This window comes from Pocillopora damicornis, chromosome 3 (assembly GCF_964200805.1).
Source record: "Pocillopora damicornis chromosome 3, jaPocDami1.2, whole genome shotgun sequence".
NCBI lineage: Eukaryota > Metazoa > Cnidaria > Anthozoa > Scleractinia > Pocilloporidae > Pocillopora > Pocillopora damicornis.
In genome coordinates, this window is record NC_142672.1 from 7120866 (window position 1) to 7137671 (window position 16806).

Below are 16806 nucleotides of genomic sequence, written 5' to 3' on the forward strand. Positions count from 1 at the left end.
GAAAAAACTATAACGAGTTACTTGTTCCTGTGTTCAATGTACGTGTTGTTCGTGGACTTACGTACTGTAAGTGGGACAAGCGTAAATATTCATACAAAAATACCGCAGTTCTCGGTGTTTTTATTTACCCGTCATCGTATATTCTGTTAACTGCATAGTTTAATTCATCGGTTCCCCTGCAAAAAATAAAAGCAGATAACGTGAAAAACTGTAATAACGACTCTTAAAAGTGACTTTACACTGTCAGTTTACACCTGACAGTGGACCAAATCAATCATCAGCAGTGTTCGTTTTGGAAGTTAAAAATTGTGATTGGAAAATCACAAGTAAAGACGTCAAGTGCAGGAAAAAACCATAGAATGATATGCTTGCAGAGATGTGTGCATAGGATGAGTTTATCAATAGATTTTTGTGAAGGCCAAAGTCCTATAAAGAACTGGAGTACACCATATTTAACGTAAGTAAATGGTCTGTGAGTCAGTCAGTATATTAAGAAAGATGTGCTAAGACGTTTTTTCTTTCAGACGAACAAACAAACAAACAAAACTAGAAATGATTTCTACTCACTTTTGAAATGCGACTGAGTTGATGTCCTTATTCCTTTTAGCTCTCCTATTTAAAAACAAGTTTACAAAGTCACATCATAGGAAAGAAAACCATAGGTAAGAGTTTAATCGTTATACAATGTAAACATCATATAAACATCTTCATGTCTTGTTCATGAGTTAAACCTGTACATTTCAAGTTTTTTGATGCCGTCGCTAGACAACGAATTTCCCCGTTTAGAGCTCGTTCTCACCTTTTCCAGTAAAATACACCCAAGGCAGCGATCAAAATGCTTAATATCACGGGTAACACCACAGCAAGTACATTGACACCTGTCAAAAGATGAACGCATCTACCCAGTTAAACAATCAAGTACAAGGAGTTGGTTTCCCTCGTATCTCAAAAATAAATGCCTTTTCATAAAAGTTGGATAGGGAGGTATGATAAGGCCACTTCTCATTACGACCCTGGTTTTTTTTTAGCCCACATTGACTCATCTTCAAGAGAGCAGGAGATAAACACTTTATTCGTGTTACTCGAACTTGGGAAATTAGTCTGAAATTGGGTGTGGTTTTCTTCGAGACTGACGCGGATCAGCCTTTTTGCTGACCAAAATTCTGAAACTATAGGCTATCAACAGTGAAGGGAAAAAGCCTTTCACAGAGTTCAATATGAAAAACTGGTGATGGATGATGACTCTAGACTGTGCGATCACAATCTACTTACCGTTTTATTACCTTGCTCAACGTAAGTCGAATGTTTTTGTGAATTGCAATCGACAAAAAAATTCACATGATGATGATTTAATTGGTTAACTCCTCAACGATAGTTGGTGAGATAAAAATGTTTAATTATGCTGCCCAGTTTCAATAATTTCCTTTGTGTTGGATGTTGAGCGCACGGGTTTCGTTTTCTTAACGCATCGTCTGACGCGACAACACAACAATTAGACAAAATTTTCAGCGGCACCTTCTGTTTTCCGGTTCCCTCTGCTCGCTGCGGGTCTTCCCTCTTCTCTGTCGTTTTTAGCTTTTGTCGTCATTTCTGATGGTGGTGCCGTTGGCGAATAGGTAAGCGCTAGGAGGTCAAAGAAAGTCTCAAATTCAGGTTTTTTCTTACTAAAAAATTGAAACATGTTCAAGAATTCGCGGTGACAACATGATACCGAAAAGACCAAATTGAATGGTTGCTAATTTGCACAGACTTTGCTCATCGCAAAAGCAAACTGAGGTTTGCAAGGTAGGAATGAGATGATTGTGCTCTTTTCTACAATTGGACCAACTCTTTGTATCCATGTTTCAATTAAACACTAAAACAGGAAAAACTAGCCAGTCAAGGCTTGTGCGCTGAAGCCAATCAAATTGAGCGAAAACGAAAGTAATGTAATAAAATGTAAAAGAGTGAAGAGTGACAGTCAAACATCGTGTAAAATAAATTAAATTAGTCTGAAATCATAATTGTGATTTCAAATTAATCACCACTATTAAACTGAGAGCATCTTAAAATTGCCTAGCAGCCAATCTTTCATTGTAAACTCAAGCAGGTATTGCACCCAAAATTTCGCTATGAGCAAAGGCGTCATCACAGTTCAGCGATACAAGACAGCTACTGTACCTGAGCAGCCGTAGATTTCCACTCTCATCGATATATGATTGTGCCATTCAACAGGAATCAGGCGAATGTAACGTGCTGATATTGGTGGACTGAGCATGTTTTTTACAACTGTGTCACTGTCCTGATTTCCATAAAATACCTGACGTTGAGACAGTAAAGCCAGAAATTATCAATTTGCTGAGTAACTATAAAAGAAGGGACCTGAAGTTTTTTTTAGAATTTTACGGCCTACAATTAACTGCTTCACTTAAAATAAGCACTTGAGTCAAAATGGGGTCAAGTGGCAAACCTCTTTGTTCCTTTCAGCAGTAATCATACCTTTGCTGAACTGTCTTCCGTTGCATTATAAAATTCAAAAGTCACTCCGTCACTGCTATACTGTATGCGGTATCTGGACACCCACTGGTTTTTCCCATTCATCCCCTGAGTTGCAACACCTGTCACTTGGAGGTTACCGCTGATATCCACTTGAAGCCACTGATTGAAGTTATTGCTCAAGGCTGACCATCCCCCTCCCTTGTGCCAGTCTGCTTTTGAGTTTAACCTTGCCTCCTTTGCGCTATGGTTCCCATCCAGTTGCGATGATACCCTTATGTTGGCATCAGGTATTCCTTTATTCTCCATACCAAGCGCTGCAGCGCATCCTGTGTTTGAAAATAAAGATATTTTTAGGAGATAAATGATTCGGATCCTTTCACAATGGCAAGACATTCGCATAATCCTCCAAGAACAAGATTTTGCATAATTTGTGAAACAGCTTGAATGATTATATTTCATCAATTAGGGGCCAGTATCTGAAGATATAAAGGTTTTGATATTAAGTAACCCTATTTAGAGAATGATCAGTCATAATTGTTAGTTCAAAGCACCTGGGCAGCCATAGATCTCTATCCTCATAGAGATATGATTGTGCCACTCCACCGGTATAAGCCGTATAAATCTTGTTGTGATTGGGGGCCTCACACTGTTGTAAACCACAGCCTCGCTGTTTGTATTTCCTGTGAAAATCTTAAGACAATAAAAAGGGAAAAAATCAACTGATGCGTCATAAAAAAAGGAATGTGCATGACGTGAATATGGCATTTGGCATTTTTGTCACTATTAATTAGAAGAACTCCAATATTCATTCCTTTTGGGTGCATTTTTTTCTTATCCTTAGGTGCTTAAGATTACCTTTTGAAGTTGCAGAAATGATTAAACGTACCTTGGCTACGCTGGCATTTGATGGTTTGTACACCTGGAAGCTTTGGCCATCCTCGCTGTACTCCACCCTATACTTGGTCACCCACTGGTCGTACCCATTCCTTCCTTGAGTGGCCACACGTGTCACACGTTTATCAGCACCAAGATCCGCTTGAAGCCATTGGTTAGCATCATTTGTGAGAGCTGACCAACCTCCGCCGAAGCCACCTTCTGCTTTGTAATTTAACCTGGCCTGGCTTGGGGGGGTTTTACCACCCAAAATCGAGGATGAGGTTATTTTAGAGTCAGCGATATTTCCGCTTTCCATACCAAGGGGTGCGATGCAGTCTAAGAAATGCGAAAAAATGGTCATGAAGCAAATGCAGTTTCCTTTGGGGAAATGATGATACTTGATTAATACATAACTACCAATTATAAACGCTGATACCTTAAAACTTGTGGGTGGAAAATGATCATGCAGTTGACTTGATACACTTATAGCTGTATCTTTTCAAGCAATTACTTGACCTTGCCACAGGCTATTGCTAATTCAAAATTCCGTATGGTCATTTTAATGAAGAAGACACCTCTTAACTATGAAAGTAAAAAGTCACTGGAAAGAATTGACTGTACCTTGGCATCCGTAAATCTCAATTCTCATTGATATGTGTTTGTGCCATTCTATCGGCAATACCCGGATGAAACGCGCTCTGATTACTTTAGTCAGTTTGTTAACGACAACTGTTGCACTGTCTTCATTTCCGTCGAAAACCTTCAAAAGAAAGTTTAAAAAGGAAATGTAGTTAACCGCCGCCTGGTTAGCTCATGTGGATGAGCGCCAGACCACTGTGCGGGAGGTCGGGGTTCAAGACCCAGAATGGACCCACACTCAGGGCCTTAAAATAACTGAGGAGAGTGTGCTGCCTTTGCTATGATATCTGCAAGCGGTTAGACATTCTAGGATAAGGACCCGTCTCCTGCATCTTCTTGGTACTAGTTAGTAGGGGACGTTAAAGAACCCACACACTTATCGCAAAGAGTAGGGAATGTAGTTCCTGGTGTTGTGGTCTGCCCTAGAAGAACCTTTCGAATCCGTAGAGAGAAAATGCTCGTAATATGGTAAATATAAATATAATATAATACATTTTGTTTGCTTTGGTATTCTCGGTGAGTCAGTTTAATGTGACCTAGACCACAATTCACTCACCCACTTAACCATTAAGACACTCGACCTTCCCTCAACCATTCATTTAGGCTGTTAAAATTAGCAAAACTGGCCTAAAAGTTTTCTCATTTACTTACATCGGCCTCAAACTGATCCAGCCGTAACGTTGTGGGGTAAATATTACATAGTGTCAATTTATCAGTACTTCACATCAAGAATACAGACGTAAGAGCATACCTGTGCAGAACTATGTTCTGCTTTCCTGTAAAAGTTGAAGTAAATCCCGGAATGGCTGAATTGAACTCTGTATTTTGTCACCCACTCATCGAGTCCATCTATCCCCTGTGTTGCTACACGCGTCACAACTGCCTTACTTCCAAGGTCCACTTGAAACCATTGATAAAGATCGTTCTTGAGAGCAGACCACCCCCCATTTTTACCACCTATGGCTGCTTGAGTGTGCAACCTGGCCTGTGTTGGAGCACGATCATCATTCAGTTGTGAGGAGGCAGATATTTGCGTATTAGAGATGAATTTACTCTCCATGCCGAGGGGGGATACACAGCCTGAATATGTCGAGAAAAACATATCGCAGATATAGCTACAAAAAGGTTGAAAACCTTTTATTAATGATCTTGTAATACGTACAATCAAGTGTTAACGCCAAGCCATACCACCCAAAGTTGAGGTCATTCCTTTAGAGAGGAGTTATTTTATAACTAAACTAGTGATAGTTAAATAAAACCTTTGAAAAGCTAGATAGCTAACATACCGCTATCAACGTTACGATGACAAAAGGTCGTCCATATGAATTTTGTGGGTTTACCTCCATCGTTCAGGTAATTTTCGTCACTATCGTAATAAGCGGTTGCAATGCTGTTTGTTTTACATGTACAAGTAAGATGTAAACGAAAACAACTGCATTACCTTATAAAGATGATGTTAAAAGTGGTGATCATAGTGATGATAACAAAAATTATGGTGATGACAATAATAATAATAATAATAACAATAATTATTATTATTATTATTATAATGACACGAAATATGGAAATTACCTGGACAGCCATAGATCTCAACCCTCATGGATATGTGTCGGTGCCAACTCACTGGTCTAATTCGAATATAGCGTGCTCTGATTGGCTGGCGTACGTCGTTAATGACTACGGTCTCTCCGTCTGTATTTCCTGGGAAGACCTATTCAAAGTTTTTAGGATAAGTGAAAAGCGAGCTCTCTATCAGAACATTGCGAAAGGCCTCATATACCCCACACACATCCACCCCCCTCAAACAATGAAGCTTTCAGGAAGAAAGAATATTGCTTTCCTATTCTCGGCCACTTTGTCTTTTTTCTCACAAGTTTTAAATTTAATGTTGAGTTAAGATCACTTACAATGTCTTAAAATTGAATCAATATTGCTTTAAAGGTGTACCTTGTCACTTTCGTGTGGCGTCTCCTTGTAAAACTGAAAAGATACTCCATCGTCACTATACTGCAATTTATATGCTGTCACATATTGGTCCCAATCTCTCCAGTAATACATCCATCGTCCGCCTTGGGTCGCTATACCTGTCACTGTGGTGTATTGACCAAGATCTACTTGAAACCATTGGTTTAAATCATTTATACTCGATAACCAACCATGAGAGGTGCCGGAAGCTCTCTTATAATGTAACCTTCCTTGCCTGGCTGCATGATCATCACCCCAATGCGAAGAAGCGCTTATCTGTGCATCGGTGATTGCCCCACTATCCATGCCAAGTGGTGCCGCACAACCTGTTTGTATTGAAACCGGACAAGAAAGCGAAAGGTGTATTTTCTCTTCGTACAGTTGAGGTCTTCCTTTAAGCGCATCGTGATACTTTTGTTCTCTTTACTTACTGAAATTTGGACGAATTAAAGGTTAACACTATACAATGAAAAACCATGGCTACTAAAAAGGGGACGTCGTCTTCAAAAGTTATAATAGATTCACATGAATAACCTGTGATGAATTTGAGAGGCTTTGGTTGTTTTAAAGGTTTTGTCAAATCAATTTTCCAGCGTCACCCGAGCCGGGTTATTGTCAACAGGAAATGTACCTGGGCAGCCGTAAATCTCCATTCTCATCGATATCCGGTTGTACCAGGCTACCGGTTTCAGTCGGATGTAGCGTGTGGTTATTGGTGGGCTCAATGTGTTATAAACAACAGAATTTTGGTCTTGATTTCCATTGAACACCTAAACAATTGACAAGGGATAGAAAAAATTAGGGTAAATTTTTCAACACTGCTAAGGTTCGCTCAACCTGACTTGGGGTCTTACCGATTTGCTGACTGATGTTGAGCAGATAAATATATGAGTTTTGATGCGTGAATGGAAGATGGACCGACAGATGTACGGTGGATCGATGGATTAGACAAATGGATTGGAAGGAAGGATAATGGATGGATAACGGAATTAATGCACAGATGGATAGATAGATGAATGAATCCGGAAATGGACGGATTGAGAGGTGGATGGATGGATGGGCGAATGTATGGAATTGATTGATAGTTGAAGGACTATATAAATAGATAAAAAAAATTATTTATTCAAGTAACTTTGATCAAAGAAAATCAAATTTTAAAGATCGTGAGAGATCTTTATTTGTTTCTACTTTCCTTGAGATAGGACCAGCCGAGCATACTCAATAATTCCTTTGTATATAGGTAACCAATAGCAGTACGTGATTACGCGTGCAGCATGATTGCTGAGCTACACTTATTAGGTTAGAAGTGGGAGCAAAAGATTTCATGGATGAATTTATGGATGGACGAACGGATGAGTGCTTGGATAAATCGATAGATTGAGCTAATGCGTGGACGGACAGATGGATGAATGGATGGAATTTTAGACGCATGGAAGGAGAAAAGGAGAGAGGGAGGGAAAGAGGAATAGCTGGATAGATGAAGTTCCCCTTTCTCGAACACATTTCTTTTTCTTCTAAAATATTTGTCGGTTCTGCATTTTTCGATGAAACAACCGCGAATTTTACCTGCACGAAAGTTGCTGGTAAAAGTCTGTAACTTAGCAAAGAAAATAAAGGCTTAGGATATCTGGTACCTTGGCAGAGCTGGATCTAGCTTCCTTGTAGAGGTGGAAGGTCATTCCATCATCACTGTATTGTAACATATATCTGGTCACCCACTGATCGTAGCCATATATCCCCTGAGTCGCCAGTCGCGTTACTTTTGTGTGACTACCAAAATGCACTTGAAGCCATTGGTTACGATCATTTGTGAGAGCTGACCAACCCCCAACTTTGTAACCATCCGCTTGGAAATGTAACCTGGCCTGTGATGCAGAGTGATTGCCATCCAGTTGTGACGATGCTGTTATCTGAATATCAGATATTGATCCAAATGCCATTCCAAGAGGATTTATGCAACCTTAGTTTGACAAAAATGAACGGTTAGAGTTAAAAATAGATGCCATTGTTTCATAGATAATGGCTACCTATTCCTGTGGTCAGAACCACATTTAAAGATATTGTCATTCACAACATGCAGCGTGCCACAGACATCCTATCAAAAAGTGATTAACATCAGGTAGAATAAATGCAACCTGCTATCTGTGCAAAAGAACTCAAAGCCTAGTATTCAATATGTCTTCACAACGAATATGAGATTATTCTACATACCTGGACAGCCATAGATCTCGATCCTCATTGATATTCGATGGTGCCATTCAACAGGTTTGAATCGAATGTAACGCGTTATCACGGGTGGAGTCAGTGTGTTGTACACGACAGTGTCACTGTCTTTGTTTCCTTTGAAAACCTTAATACAAAAACGCAAATACGTTAACAACAAAGATGGTTACTCAAAGTCTTCTTCGGTATTAATTTTTCTCAAAACAAATGAAAAGATTGCCAAATGAGCCAAAAACTTCATAGAATCCCCACGCTTCTTATTTCTTACAATTCGCTTCAAATGAGAAACATTTTGAGAACAAAAGCGTACGATAGAGTAGATTTACGTCGATCTGCATGACCACAATTTTTTTATCAGAGCTAACCTATACTGAGGAGAACTGAGGAACTCGCTAAGCTTAGTGTGTAAAAATCTACACAAAATAAAATGATGTGAAATTTCATTCCTAAAACAAAGTCAAAGGAAACAAAATTTGGTGACTATACTTCTGAAAACTTGTCTTTGCCCTGGATTCTTTCCAACTTGACAATGGAATTCAGAAATAGCCTGGCAAGGCTTTGATAACTGGGATTGAATAAAATTTTATTTTTATTGCTTTTGCCATTGAGAATACTGTTGAGAAAACCACTTCAAAATGCAAACCTTCGCGACAAAATCTCCTGGATCCTCAAAGAAATGAAAGGTGTCTTCATCTTCACCGTATTGCAGTCTGAACTTGGTCACCCACTCGTCACGCCCATTCCTCCCCTGAGTAGAAATGCCCGTCACCCTTACATAACTACCAAGATCCACCTGAAGCCACTGGTTTACGTCATTTTTAAGCGCTGACCAGCTTCCTCCGTTTTCTCTATTTGCCTTTGAATGTAACCGGGAATGCTTTGCGGAGTGATTTTCATCCAGCTGTGTTGACGACTTAATTTGAGAGTCCGAAATTTTTCGATTTTCCATGCCATACGGTGACATACATCCTAAATTAAAAGCGAAAACTAAGTTTTTAGAAAACCTTCTTATGGCCATTGGTCGTAAGATCGACTGGAGTTCAATTTTTTTTACTAATACAACTGTTGTATGGAGGTTGGACGATCGCCAAGCGGGAGTTCAAACTAGATCTCGTAATCACGAGTATGATTACGCACAGAGTTAAACGACACAAAGTTCTATTACCAATTCATAAAAATTGTGGCAAAATATGAGGAAAAAAATACACAGTGGTTAAATGTGTTTATGAGCAAAAACATAACAGTCGGGAAAGATTCCATGCAATAGCACGTGCGTATAACGTTGACTGTCAAAAAACATGACGCTCAAACTGCCCCTTTACACTGCCCAATTATAAGCGTAACACCTGGACTGCTTTTTGAGTGCTTAATTGCCACTCTCGCTAAGAGCGGTCCTCTCGACTTCCCGTCGGAGAACATTTTTCTTTTATTTTTTGCCCATGGAAAGGGTTTAGGATACATGTTTCAAAAATCGTTTAGTTGTTCTCCAATTCTCTTTTTTTGCGTCGCCACAAGCCAAAAATGATTTTTGGCCAGACCACCCCTGTGGACAGCAATCGAAGGTGTAAATTTCAAAGATTTTGTCCAGCGCGCAGCGACTGCATCAATGTAGCTCACGGAATTCTAGCGCGCAAGCGTTACCACCGATCACGTTTACGCAACGTTTTAGGACAACTCGGCATCTAATCTCCATTCAGTTGCGGTGAAAACCTAAAATCCTCAACGTAGAAGATAAAAGAACGAAGTTTGAACGGTCAAAAGGAGATCTTGGTCAATTCTAAGAATCATGCAAATGATCTTTGACACGAGCGCAATTGAGCAAACACATGGATTTGCGTTGTTTTCAAGAAGTTGGTGGATGGAAGCTAGAGATATACCCGCGGATTTGAGGCAATCCGTGACCTCATTGGTGTATAAACTATGTATTGATATGCTTTTTCAGCCCGATTAACGTCTGCATTTTGATAATTCTTTCGTAAAAAGTAGTGAGTTTTTGATATGCAAATTAAGGTCGAAGAGAACGGTCTCCTCTGATCACGCTAGTATGAAACATATTTCAGCTGAAGTTTCCATATTTTGTCTGTGAACTAACTGAATACACCTTGTAACTTGTAGCAAGATAGAATTCCGTGAGCTACATTGATGCAGTCGCTGCGCGCTGGACAAAATCTTTGAAATTTACACCTTCGATCGCTGTCCACAGGGGTGGTCTGGCCAAAAATCATTTTTGGCCTGTGGCGACGCAAAAAAATAGAATTGGAGAACAACTAAACGATTTTTGAAACATGTGTCCTAAACCCTTTTCATGGGCAAAAAATAAAAGAAAACTTTTCTCCGACGGGAAGTCAAGAGGACCGCTCTTAGCGGGAGCGGCACTTAAGTAGGTCTACTAATAGCCAATTATGTTCGAAGAATTAATCGTAGTCACTAAAATAAGGATTTAAAACTACCTGGACAGCCATACAATTCCATCCTCATTGAGATGTGGCTGTTCCACGTCATTGGTATCAGCCGTATATACCGAGCTGTTATTGGTGGAGTCAATTTGTTGTATACGACCGTCTCTGAATCTTGGTTTCCATCAAACACCTAAGTATAATGATCACTGATTTTAAACAAGTAATCTAAGATTCAAACATTATTCCATCGATTTCTCGTTTCAAGACGCTTTATGAATGATATTTCATACACATCCGTAGTGCAAAACTCAATATATGAGGGAAGAGATCGCTCATATGAGCTAAAGTAAAAATCCTTTGTAATAGCCGTTTTTCAACGGTTTTCTTTTTTAACGATTTATTTCTTGAAATAAAACCTCAAAGATAGCCCTTTCAAGTGAGGTTTTACCTGTGAAATTGTTACCACACCTTTTCTGAGCTGCTGTCAGATTCCTTATAGAAAGTGAAGGTCACACCATCATCGCTGTACTGCAAGCTATATTTTGTGACCCATTCTTTAAATCCGTTTCTTCCCTGGGTCGCCACTACCGTTACCCGCGCAAACGTATTAAGATCCACTTGTAGCCACTGATTACGATCATCTGTGAGAGCCGTCCAGCCACCTTGCTTTTGACCATTTCTCTTATGGTGTAGTCTACCTTGTATTGCAGAATGATTTCCATCCAGTTGCGAGGAGGCACTTATCTGAGCATCTTCTATTGTCTGACTTTCCATTCCGAGTGCAGTCATACATGCTACATTTGTTGTTAAGAGATAAGCGTCAGATGCAGATACTATCCAAACTTTACACCACACTTATTCACTTCCTCTTTTAATAATTGCATCTGATAAACTATTGTAGTCACCAAAAGGATTGGTTTATTTCAGTCAAAATTACTTCGATAAAATACCAAAATTAAATCACACGCATTCATCTCACTGCACCCTCTATTTCTCTCAAAATTCTCTAATTAGTAACTAAGATCCTTCTGACTCGCTGGTATATACCTGTGGCTGAAGTCCTATTAAGCTTCTCAGTCAATCTAGTTATTATTATTTTCTGAGGTTTTTTGGCCGGCGGATTCTAAAACCCAGATCAATAATCGCCATACCTGGACAGCCAAAGATCTCTGTTCTCATGGAAATCTTATTGTGCCAACTGGTTGGTATAAATCGTATAAACCTTGCTGTGATTGGAGGATTCAGATTGTTATAAACAATGGTATCACTTCCTTTATTCCCATTCAGCACCTGTAGATTGTAAGTAGCATGGATTAAGTCCATTTTTGGAAGGGCCCTTTAAAGTGACATACACTGCCCTTACAAGGCCCTTATCTTTCATTTGAAATCAGAGTCAAAGTATGCGCAATAGTAATATTTCAAGAAAGTAAAAAACATACGCATGTTTCAAAATTATTGCATTTGTGTAAAGAGTATGGATTGAAAGAGTTGTCCTCTATCTCGCCTTTGGATATTGCTCTTGTCCATCACACGCATGTGACATCTAACTAAGACATACCGTCCATTCGTTGTCACCCTGTTGCTTGTAATTCTGGAAGTTTTTTCCATCGTCACTAAATTGTAACTTGTATTTGGTCACCCACTCGTCGTTGGCATTCAACCCTTGAGTCGCCACACGTGTCACTCTAGTATAACTGCTAAGATCGACCTGCAGCCATTGGTTTTTATCGTTTGTCTGAGCTGACCATCCCCCAGCTTTATTTCCTTCTTTAAAATTCAACCTGGCCTGACTTGGTGAATGGTCGTCATCCAGTCGCGAAGAAGAACTGACCTGGACATCAGTGATCGATCCATCCTCCATTCCAAGCGGTGCAAAGCATCCTGGGTTGTTTTGAGAAAAAAAAGAAAAGAAGAGAAAATAATAAGAAGAAAAAGCAAATTTGGCAAGGTATTTATTTGGTGGGATGAGCCAAGCAATCTTCGATTTGCTTTACTTGGTTTCCTCACACAATTGAATCCTTTTCCTCCAATCTTATGTATGACAAGAGGTGTGAGTTTACTGAAAGCTGACTCTATTAAGGGCATATAGGAGACGAGCTTATCCAAAACGGTGGTAAGAGTGTCGAATACCAAAACCAAATTATTCTCAAATACCAATCAAAACAAAAGTTAACATTATTAACCAATGAGAACTCATATAAAAACAAGCAATCTGCTTGAAGCAAGGGAAAACGCTAGTTACTAAGTTGGGATTGGTTTTAGTTTCGCACTTCATTGGCTGAGATGGTGGCCCGAGTCTTCCAGACCAATCTCAGTGCAGAACAAAGCAAAATCAAAGCAATCCAGGATCACTATCAATAACCAATTGAAACCTGCTTTGATAGAAAATTGACGAATGTAATTAAGGATGTGATCTGTGAGAGTTGCCCTTAATGCATTGGCTAATTTTTATATTAGTTTTAATTCTCAACTACATGTAATATGTAATTAGGACAGATCTTTTAGCCATGATATTTTATCCACAATTTTTCAACCTTTAATGTTATATTATTTTGTTTATGTAATGAAGCATTTTATAAAAGCTAGTGCGAACGACCATGAAATATTAAGTTTACAAGTAATATGAAATAGGTACAAATTAATACAACCACTGCAACAGTAACAACGAAATAGACAGCGATATGATTCTAACCTTTGCAACCATAGATTTCCACTCTCATAGAGATGCGATTGTACCATTCCACCGGATTAAACCGGATGTAACGTGCCGTAATTTGCCTTGCCAATTTATGGTATACGATGCTGTCTGTGTCTTGATTACCATCAAATAGCTGAAAAGAAAATCATATTCACTTTACGGTATTTGGAGGAATTGTGACAAAAAGCTTTATAAATACTTTTATAAAATAACTGAGATAGTACGCGTGCTCTCCTTGGTTAACTCGTCAGTCTATATGAGAATACCTGAACAAGGTTTTAACGTCGCACTTTTACAATACTCGTAAAGGAATTTCATGTACAAGTAAACATAGCAGAAATGGAGAAAAATTTTCCAAATTCTGAGTTAGGGTGTTGCTTAGTCTTTACTCCTGTGACTTAAGAAAAAGGACAAGGAAAGAAGAACTTTAGCGCCATGTCTGCCTTCATGATCGTGAGAGTGAAAGACGACAAAATACGAAATATATACTTTCCTACTGGGAAATTTTCCCATTTGAGTACTGCAATTATCATGTTTATTACCAAATTTTCACCAAAACGCATACCAAGCTGTGTAATATAGTCTGTATTGGTCTCAAAGCAACTATCGCTCACCCGATAGGTTGCCGTGTTTTGTCTCATAGACGTTCTCAGCGTAAAAAAGTTATTTTCTTAAAGGCAATAATAGTCTTCAACTATTTTATTCAGAATGGGCAGCATACTTTACTAGGCAGCCTACACAAAGCACGACCAGCGATTCAGCTTCTCAACCATGTTCTCGGGGTACCAAATCGGGCAAGTTTTCGTCACTCTCCAAAGTAATCAACCGTAGCGATAATCATTTTCAACCTAATCAAACCTCTTCTCTTGAAGTTCTTTCCTTAGGGAATCGTGTATCTTAAACATTTCGGGAGTAATCTTTCAAATTTACGGCATCATTTCATTCACACGGTGCTTCGTTTGTCGTGTTGTTCAAGAAAAATATTTCATGAAAAGCAATTATGGAAGTATTTCCTTGTTTATTAAACACGAGGGAGCGGGTTTGAGAGAAATTGAGAAAGTTAAGCAATAGAAAGTTATACAAAGTTATACTGGCTGGTTTCCGCATTCGCTATCACGTACGTCTGTTATCAAACATCAGAAACAGGAAGAAACGCATCTTTATCCGTTAACTTTCTTGAATTCTCCCAGCCCCATTTGTGTTCAGGTGCATGAGAGTATGTAAACAAGAAAAGTTACTTATTGCTTAATAGTAACTCACTAAAAGAACCGAGGAGTCTTCTACAGCAGAATGATTCTTCAGAAGATGAATGAAATTGTCTTCGATTGTTTCAGAATAAACCAAAAGCTTAACTGGTTACGAATCTGAATTGTATTTCTATGTATTTCTATTGTATTTCCCGCCTCTGACAAACTGAAGTTAGTTGGATCTTCAAATATTCAACTTTGCTTCCCTAGTTCATCACAATTTTTAAGGTTGGCTGTTGATTCTTTTAATTTCTCAGTTATGAGCAAACCACTCTGGATTTTTTTGATCCCCAAACGTTACTTCCGTTCTTTACTCCAAGTTTGATTGTTTTTTTTTCCCTTTCAGAAGGTTTCCGTTCTGTAGAACGTGGTTTTCAAGCTTCCAGAAAACTAACTGAACTTAGAATTTGCAATTAGCCAAATTTTGTCGCCATCTGTAAAATTCTAAAATATTATAGCCGTGACCGGCTTTCGCACTTGCTACCACCCACGTCTGTTACCAAACATCAGTAACAACGAGAAAGACTAAAAATACCTTGACTGAGTTGTCGCCTTTTTCTTTGTAAAAATGGAAGTTTACTCCATCAGTACTGTATTGCAACCTGTACTTGGTCACCCAATCGTGCTGCCAGTTTACATTCCTCCCCTGAGTTGCGATACCAGTCACAGAGGTGTACCTGCCAAGATCCACTTGAAGCCATTGTTTGAGATCCAGCACACGAGATGACCAGGCTCCTGTCTTTACTCCAGTCAACTTCAAATTCAGCCTGGCCCTAAACGGGGCATAATTGTCATCCGACTGTGTTGAGGCAGTTATTTGTGCATCCTTGATTGCTCCACTTTCCATTCCAAGAGGTGTGCTGCACACTGAAATTAGTGATCGTAAATTAAATGAGTAAGACTTCATTCGTCTCGTCAGAAGCAAGAAAAAGGGAGAAATTCTGGGTTCTCCTAGAAGAATCGAGTTCCAGAAGCTCGAAAAATTTCGCCCTAAGGCTGTATTACCAAGCTAGAGATCACTGTGGTGAGATTGGCTATTATTAGTCATATTTGACACGTGTCCCGCATGCTGCACCTTCTACGAGATCAACATTGTTGGTAGTGTTGTGTTGCTGAATAGAGCAGAAAAGATGGTTAAATGGCATGCACTTCAAAGAAATAGGTAAAGTGAATGTTATTGCACTGAGTGTGTCTACTGTAATTTATTTCCCGACACAAATCCTCCTTATACAAGACTGTAAGTCTACTTTCTCGAGCGGAATAAGTTACACTTGTGTCATTTGCGATATATATTTATCCTCTTACATTAAAATTAATTTTTGTATTACCGGTACTTTCTTAAAAGGTATATTAAAGGGCACCCCTACTCCGTGTTTTGTTGGAATTATTTGTTACGTTACCTGTACAACCGTAGATCTCTATTCTCATCGCTATGTTTTTATGCCACTTTATGGGTAAGATCCTTATGTATCGCGCTGTGATTGGAGGTTTAAGAATGTTGTAAACAGCATTTTCACTATCACTGTTTCCAGGAAATATCTAAGCGAGAAAAACAGATAGCGTTAGCGTTAGGGAAAAATGATCCTTTGAGCTGGCGAATGATATGCAATGAAATGAAAGAGTTCTGTCTGCCTTTTGTTATACATTTGAATAACACACTCTAGTGGTACAGCTACGCAATTACAAGAGAGATCCTTAACTGAAAAACTGCCCTTGAGATCCATAGTGTATCATGGCCTTTGCTTTCATTGGGTTAGAAAGCTACTTTGTCAGGCATGATTCAAATCCGTTACAATTACAGCGTGAAAATTAACAAAAGACTGCTTTTAGGCAGATTGCATGTGCAAATAATTAATAAACTTTGAAATCTGTCTGAAGTTTATTAACTATGCCAATAATTCTCAAAGCCCTGCATTAAATTAGTTGGAGCTGCATACCTTAGGGTTGCTAACACCAATTTCCATGTAAGACTTGAAAGTGATTTCGTTAATACTGTACTCTAACTCAAAGGAAATCACCCACTGATCATAGCCATCCCTCCCTTGAGTCGCCACTCGTGTTACTCGAGTATAACTACCAAGATCCACCTGAAGCCATTGATTACGGTCATTTGTAAGAGGAAGCCAACCGCCCTGCTTTATTCCTCTTATCTTGGTATTCAGTCTGGCGCGCTGTGGCGCATGATTATCATCCAGTTGTGATGATGCACTGATTTGGCCATCAGCGATCAGTCCACTCTCCATACCAGCGGGTGTAATGCAATCTTAAGGAGAAAATAACA

At 39.1% G+C, this 16806-nt stretch overlaps 1 protein-coding gene across 2 annotated transcripts in view; it reads right to left on the reverse strand.

Moving 5' to 3' along the window:
• LOC149048023 (uncharacterized) overlaps positions 1–16806 on the reverse strand; it is a 28795-nt gene that overhangs the window by 1738 nt on the left and 10251 nt on the right. The window contains exons 12-35 of one of the 2 annotated variants that reach the window (XM_089200216.1): positions 16463–16788; positions 15926–16064; positions 15061–15392; positions 13273–13411; positions 12139–12461; positions 11732–11870; positions 11049–11374; positions 10632–10770; positions 8825–9150; positions 8170–8308; positions 7593–7918; positions 6590–6728; positions 5941–6284; positions 5566–5704; positions 4745–5073; positions 3976–4114; positions 3365–3690; positions 3030–3168; positions 2479–2804; positions 2161–2299; positions 1516–1623; positions 800–878; positions 568–609; positions 129–176 (exon numbers count right to left, since the gene is read on the reverse strand). In XM_089200216.1, the coding sequence (XP_089056342.1) occupies positions 129–176; positions 568–609; positions 800–878; positions 1516–1623; positions 2161–2299; positions 2479–2804; positions 3030–3168; positions 3365–3690; positions 3976–4114; positions 4745–5073; positions 5566–5704; positions 5941–6284; positions 6590–6728; positions 7593–7918; positions 8170–8308; positions 8825–9150; positions 10632–10770; positions 11049–11374; positions 11732–11870; positions 12139–12461; positions 13273–13411; positions 15061–15392; positions 15926–16064; positions 16463–16788 (4951 nt within the window). Of the gene's footprint in view, positions 1–128; positions 177–567; positions 613–799; positions 879–1515; positions 1624–2160; positions 2300–2478; positions 2805–3029; positions 3169–3364; positions 3691–3975; positions 4115–4744; positions 5074–5565; positions 5705–5940; positions 6285–6589; positions 6729–7592; positions 7919–8169; positions 8309–8824; positions 9151–10631; positions 10771–11048; positions 11375–11731; positions 11871–12138; positions 12462–13272; positions 13412–15060; positions 15393–15925; positions 16065–16462; positions 16789–16806 lie in introns of both variants that reach the window. The other variant, XM_089200215.1, reaches the window with a different exon arrangement.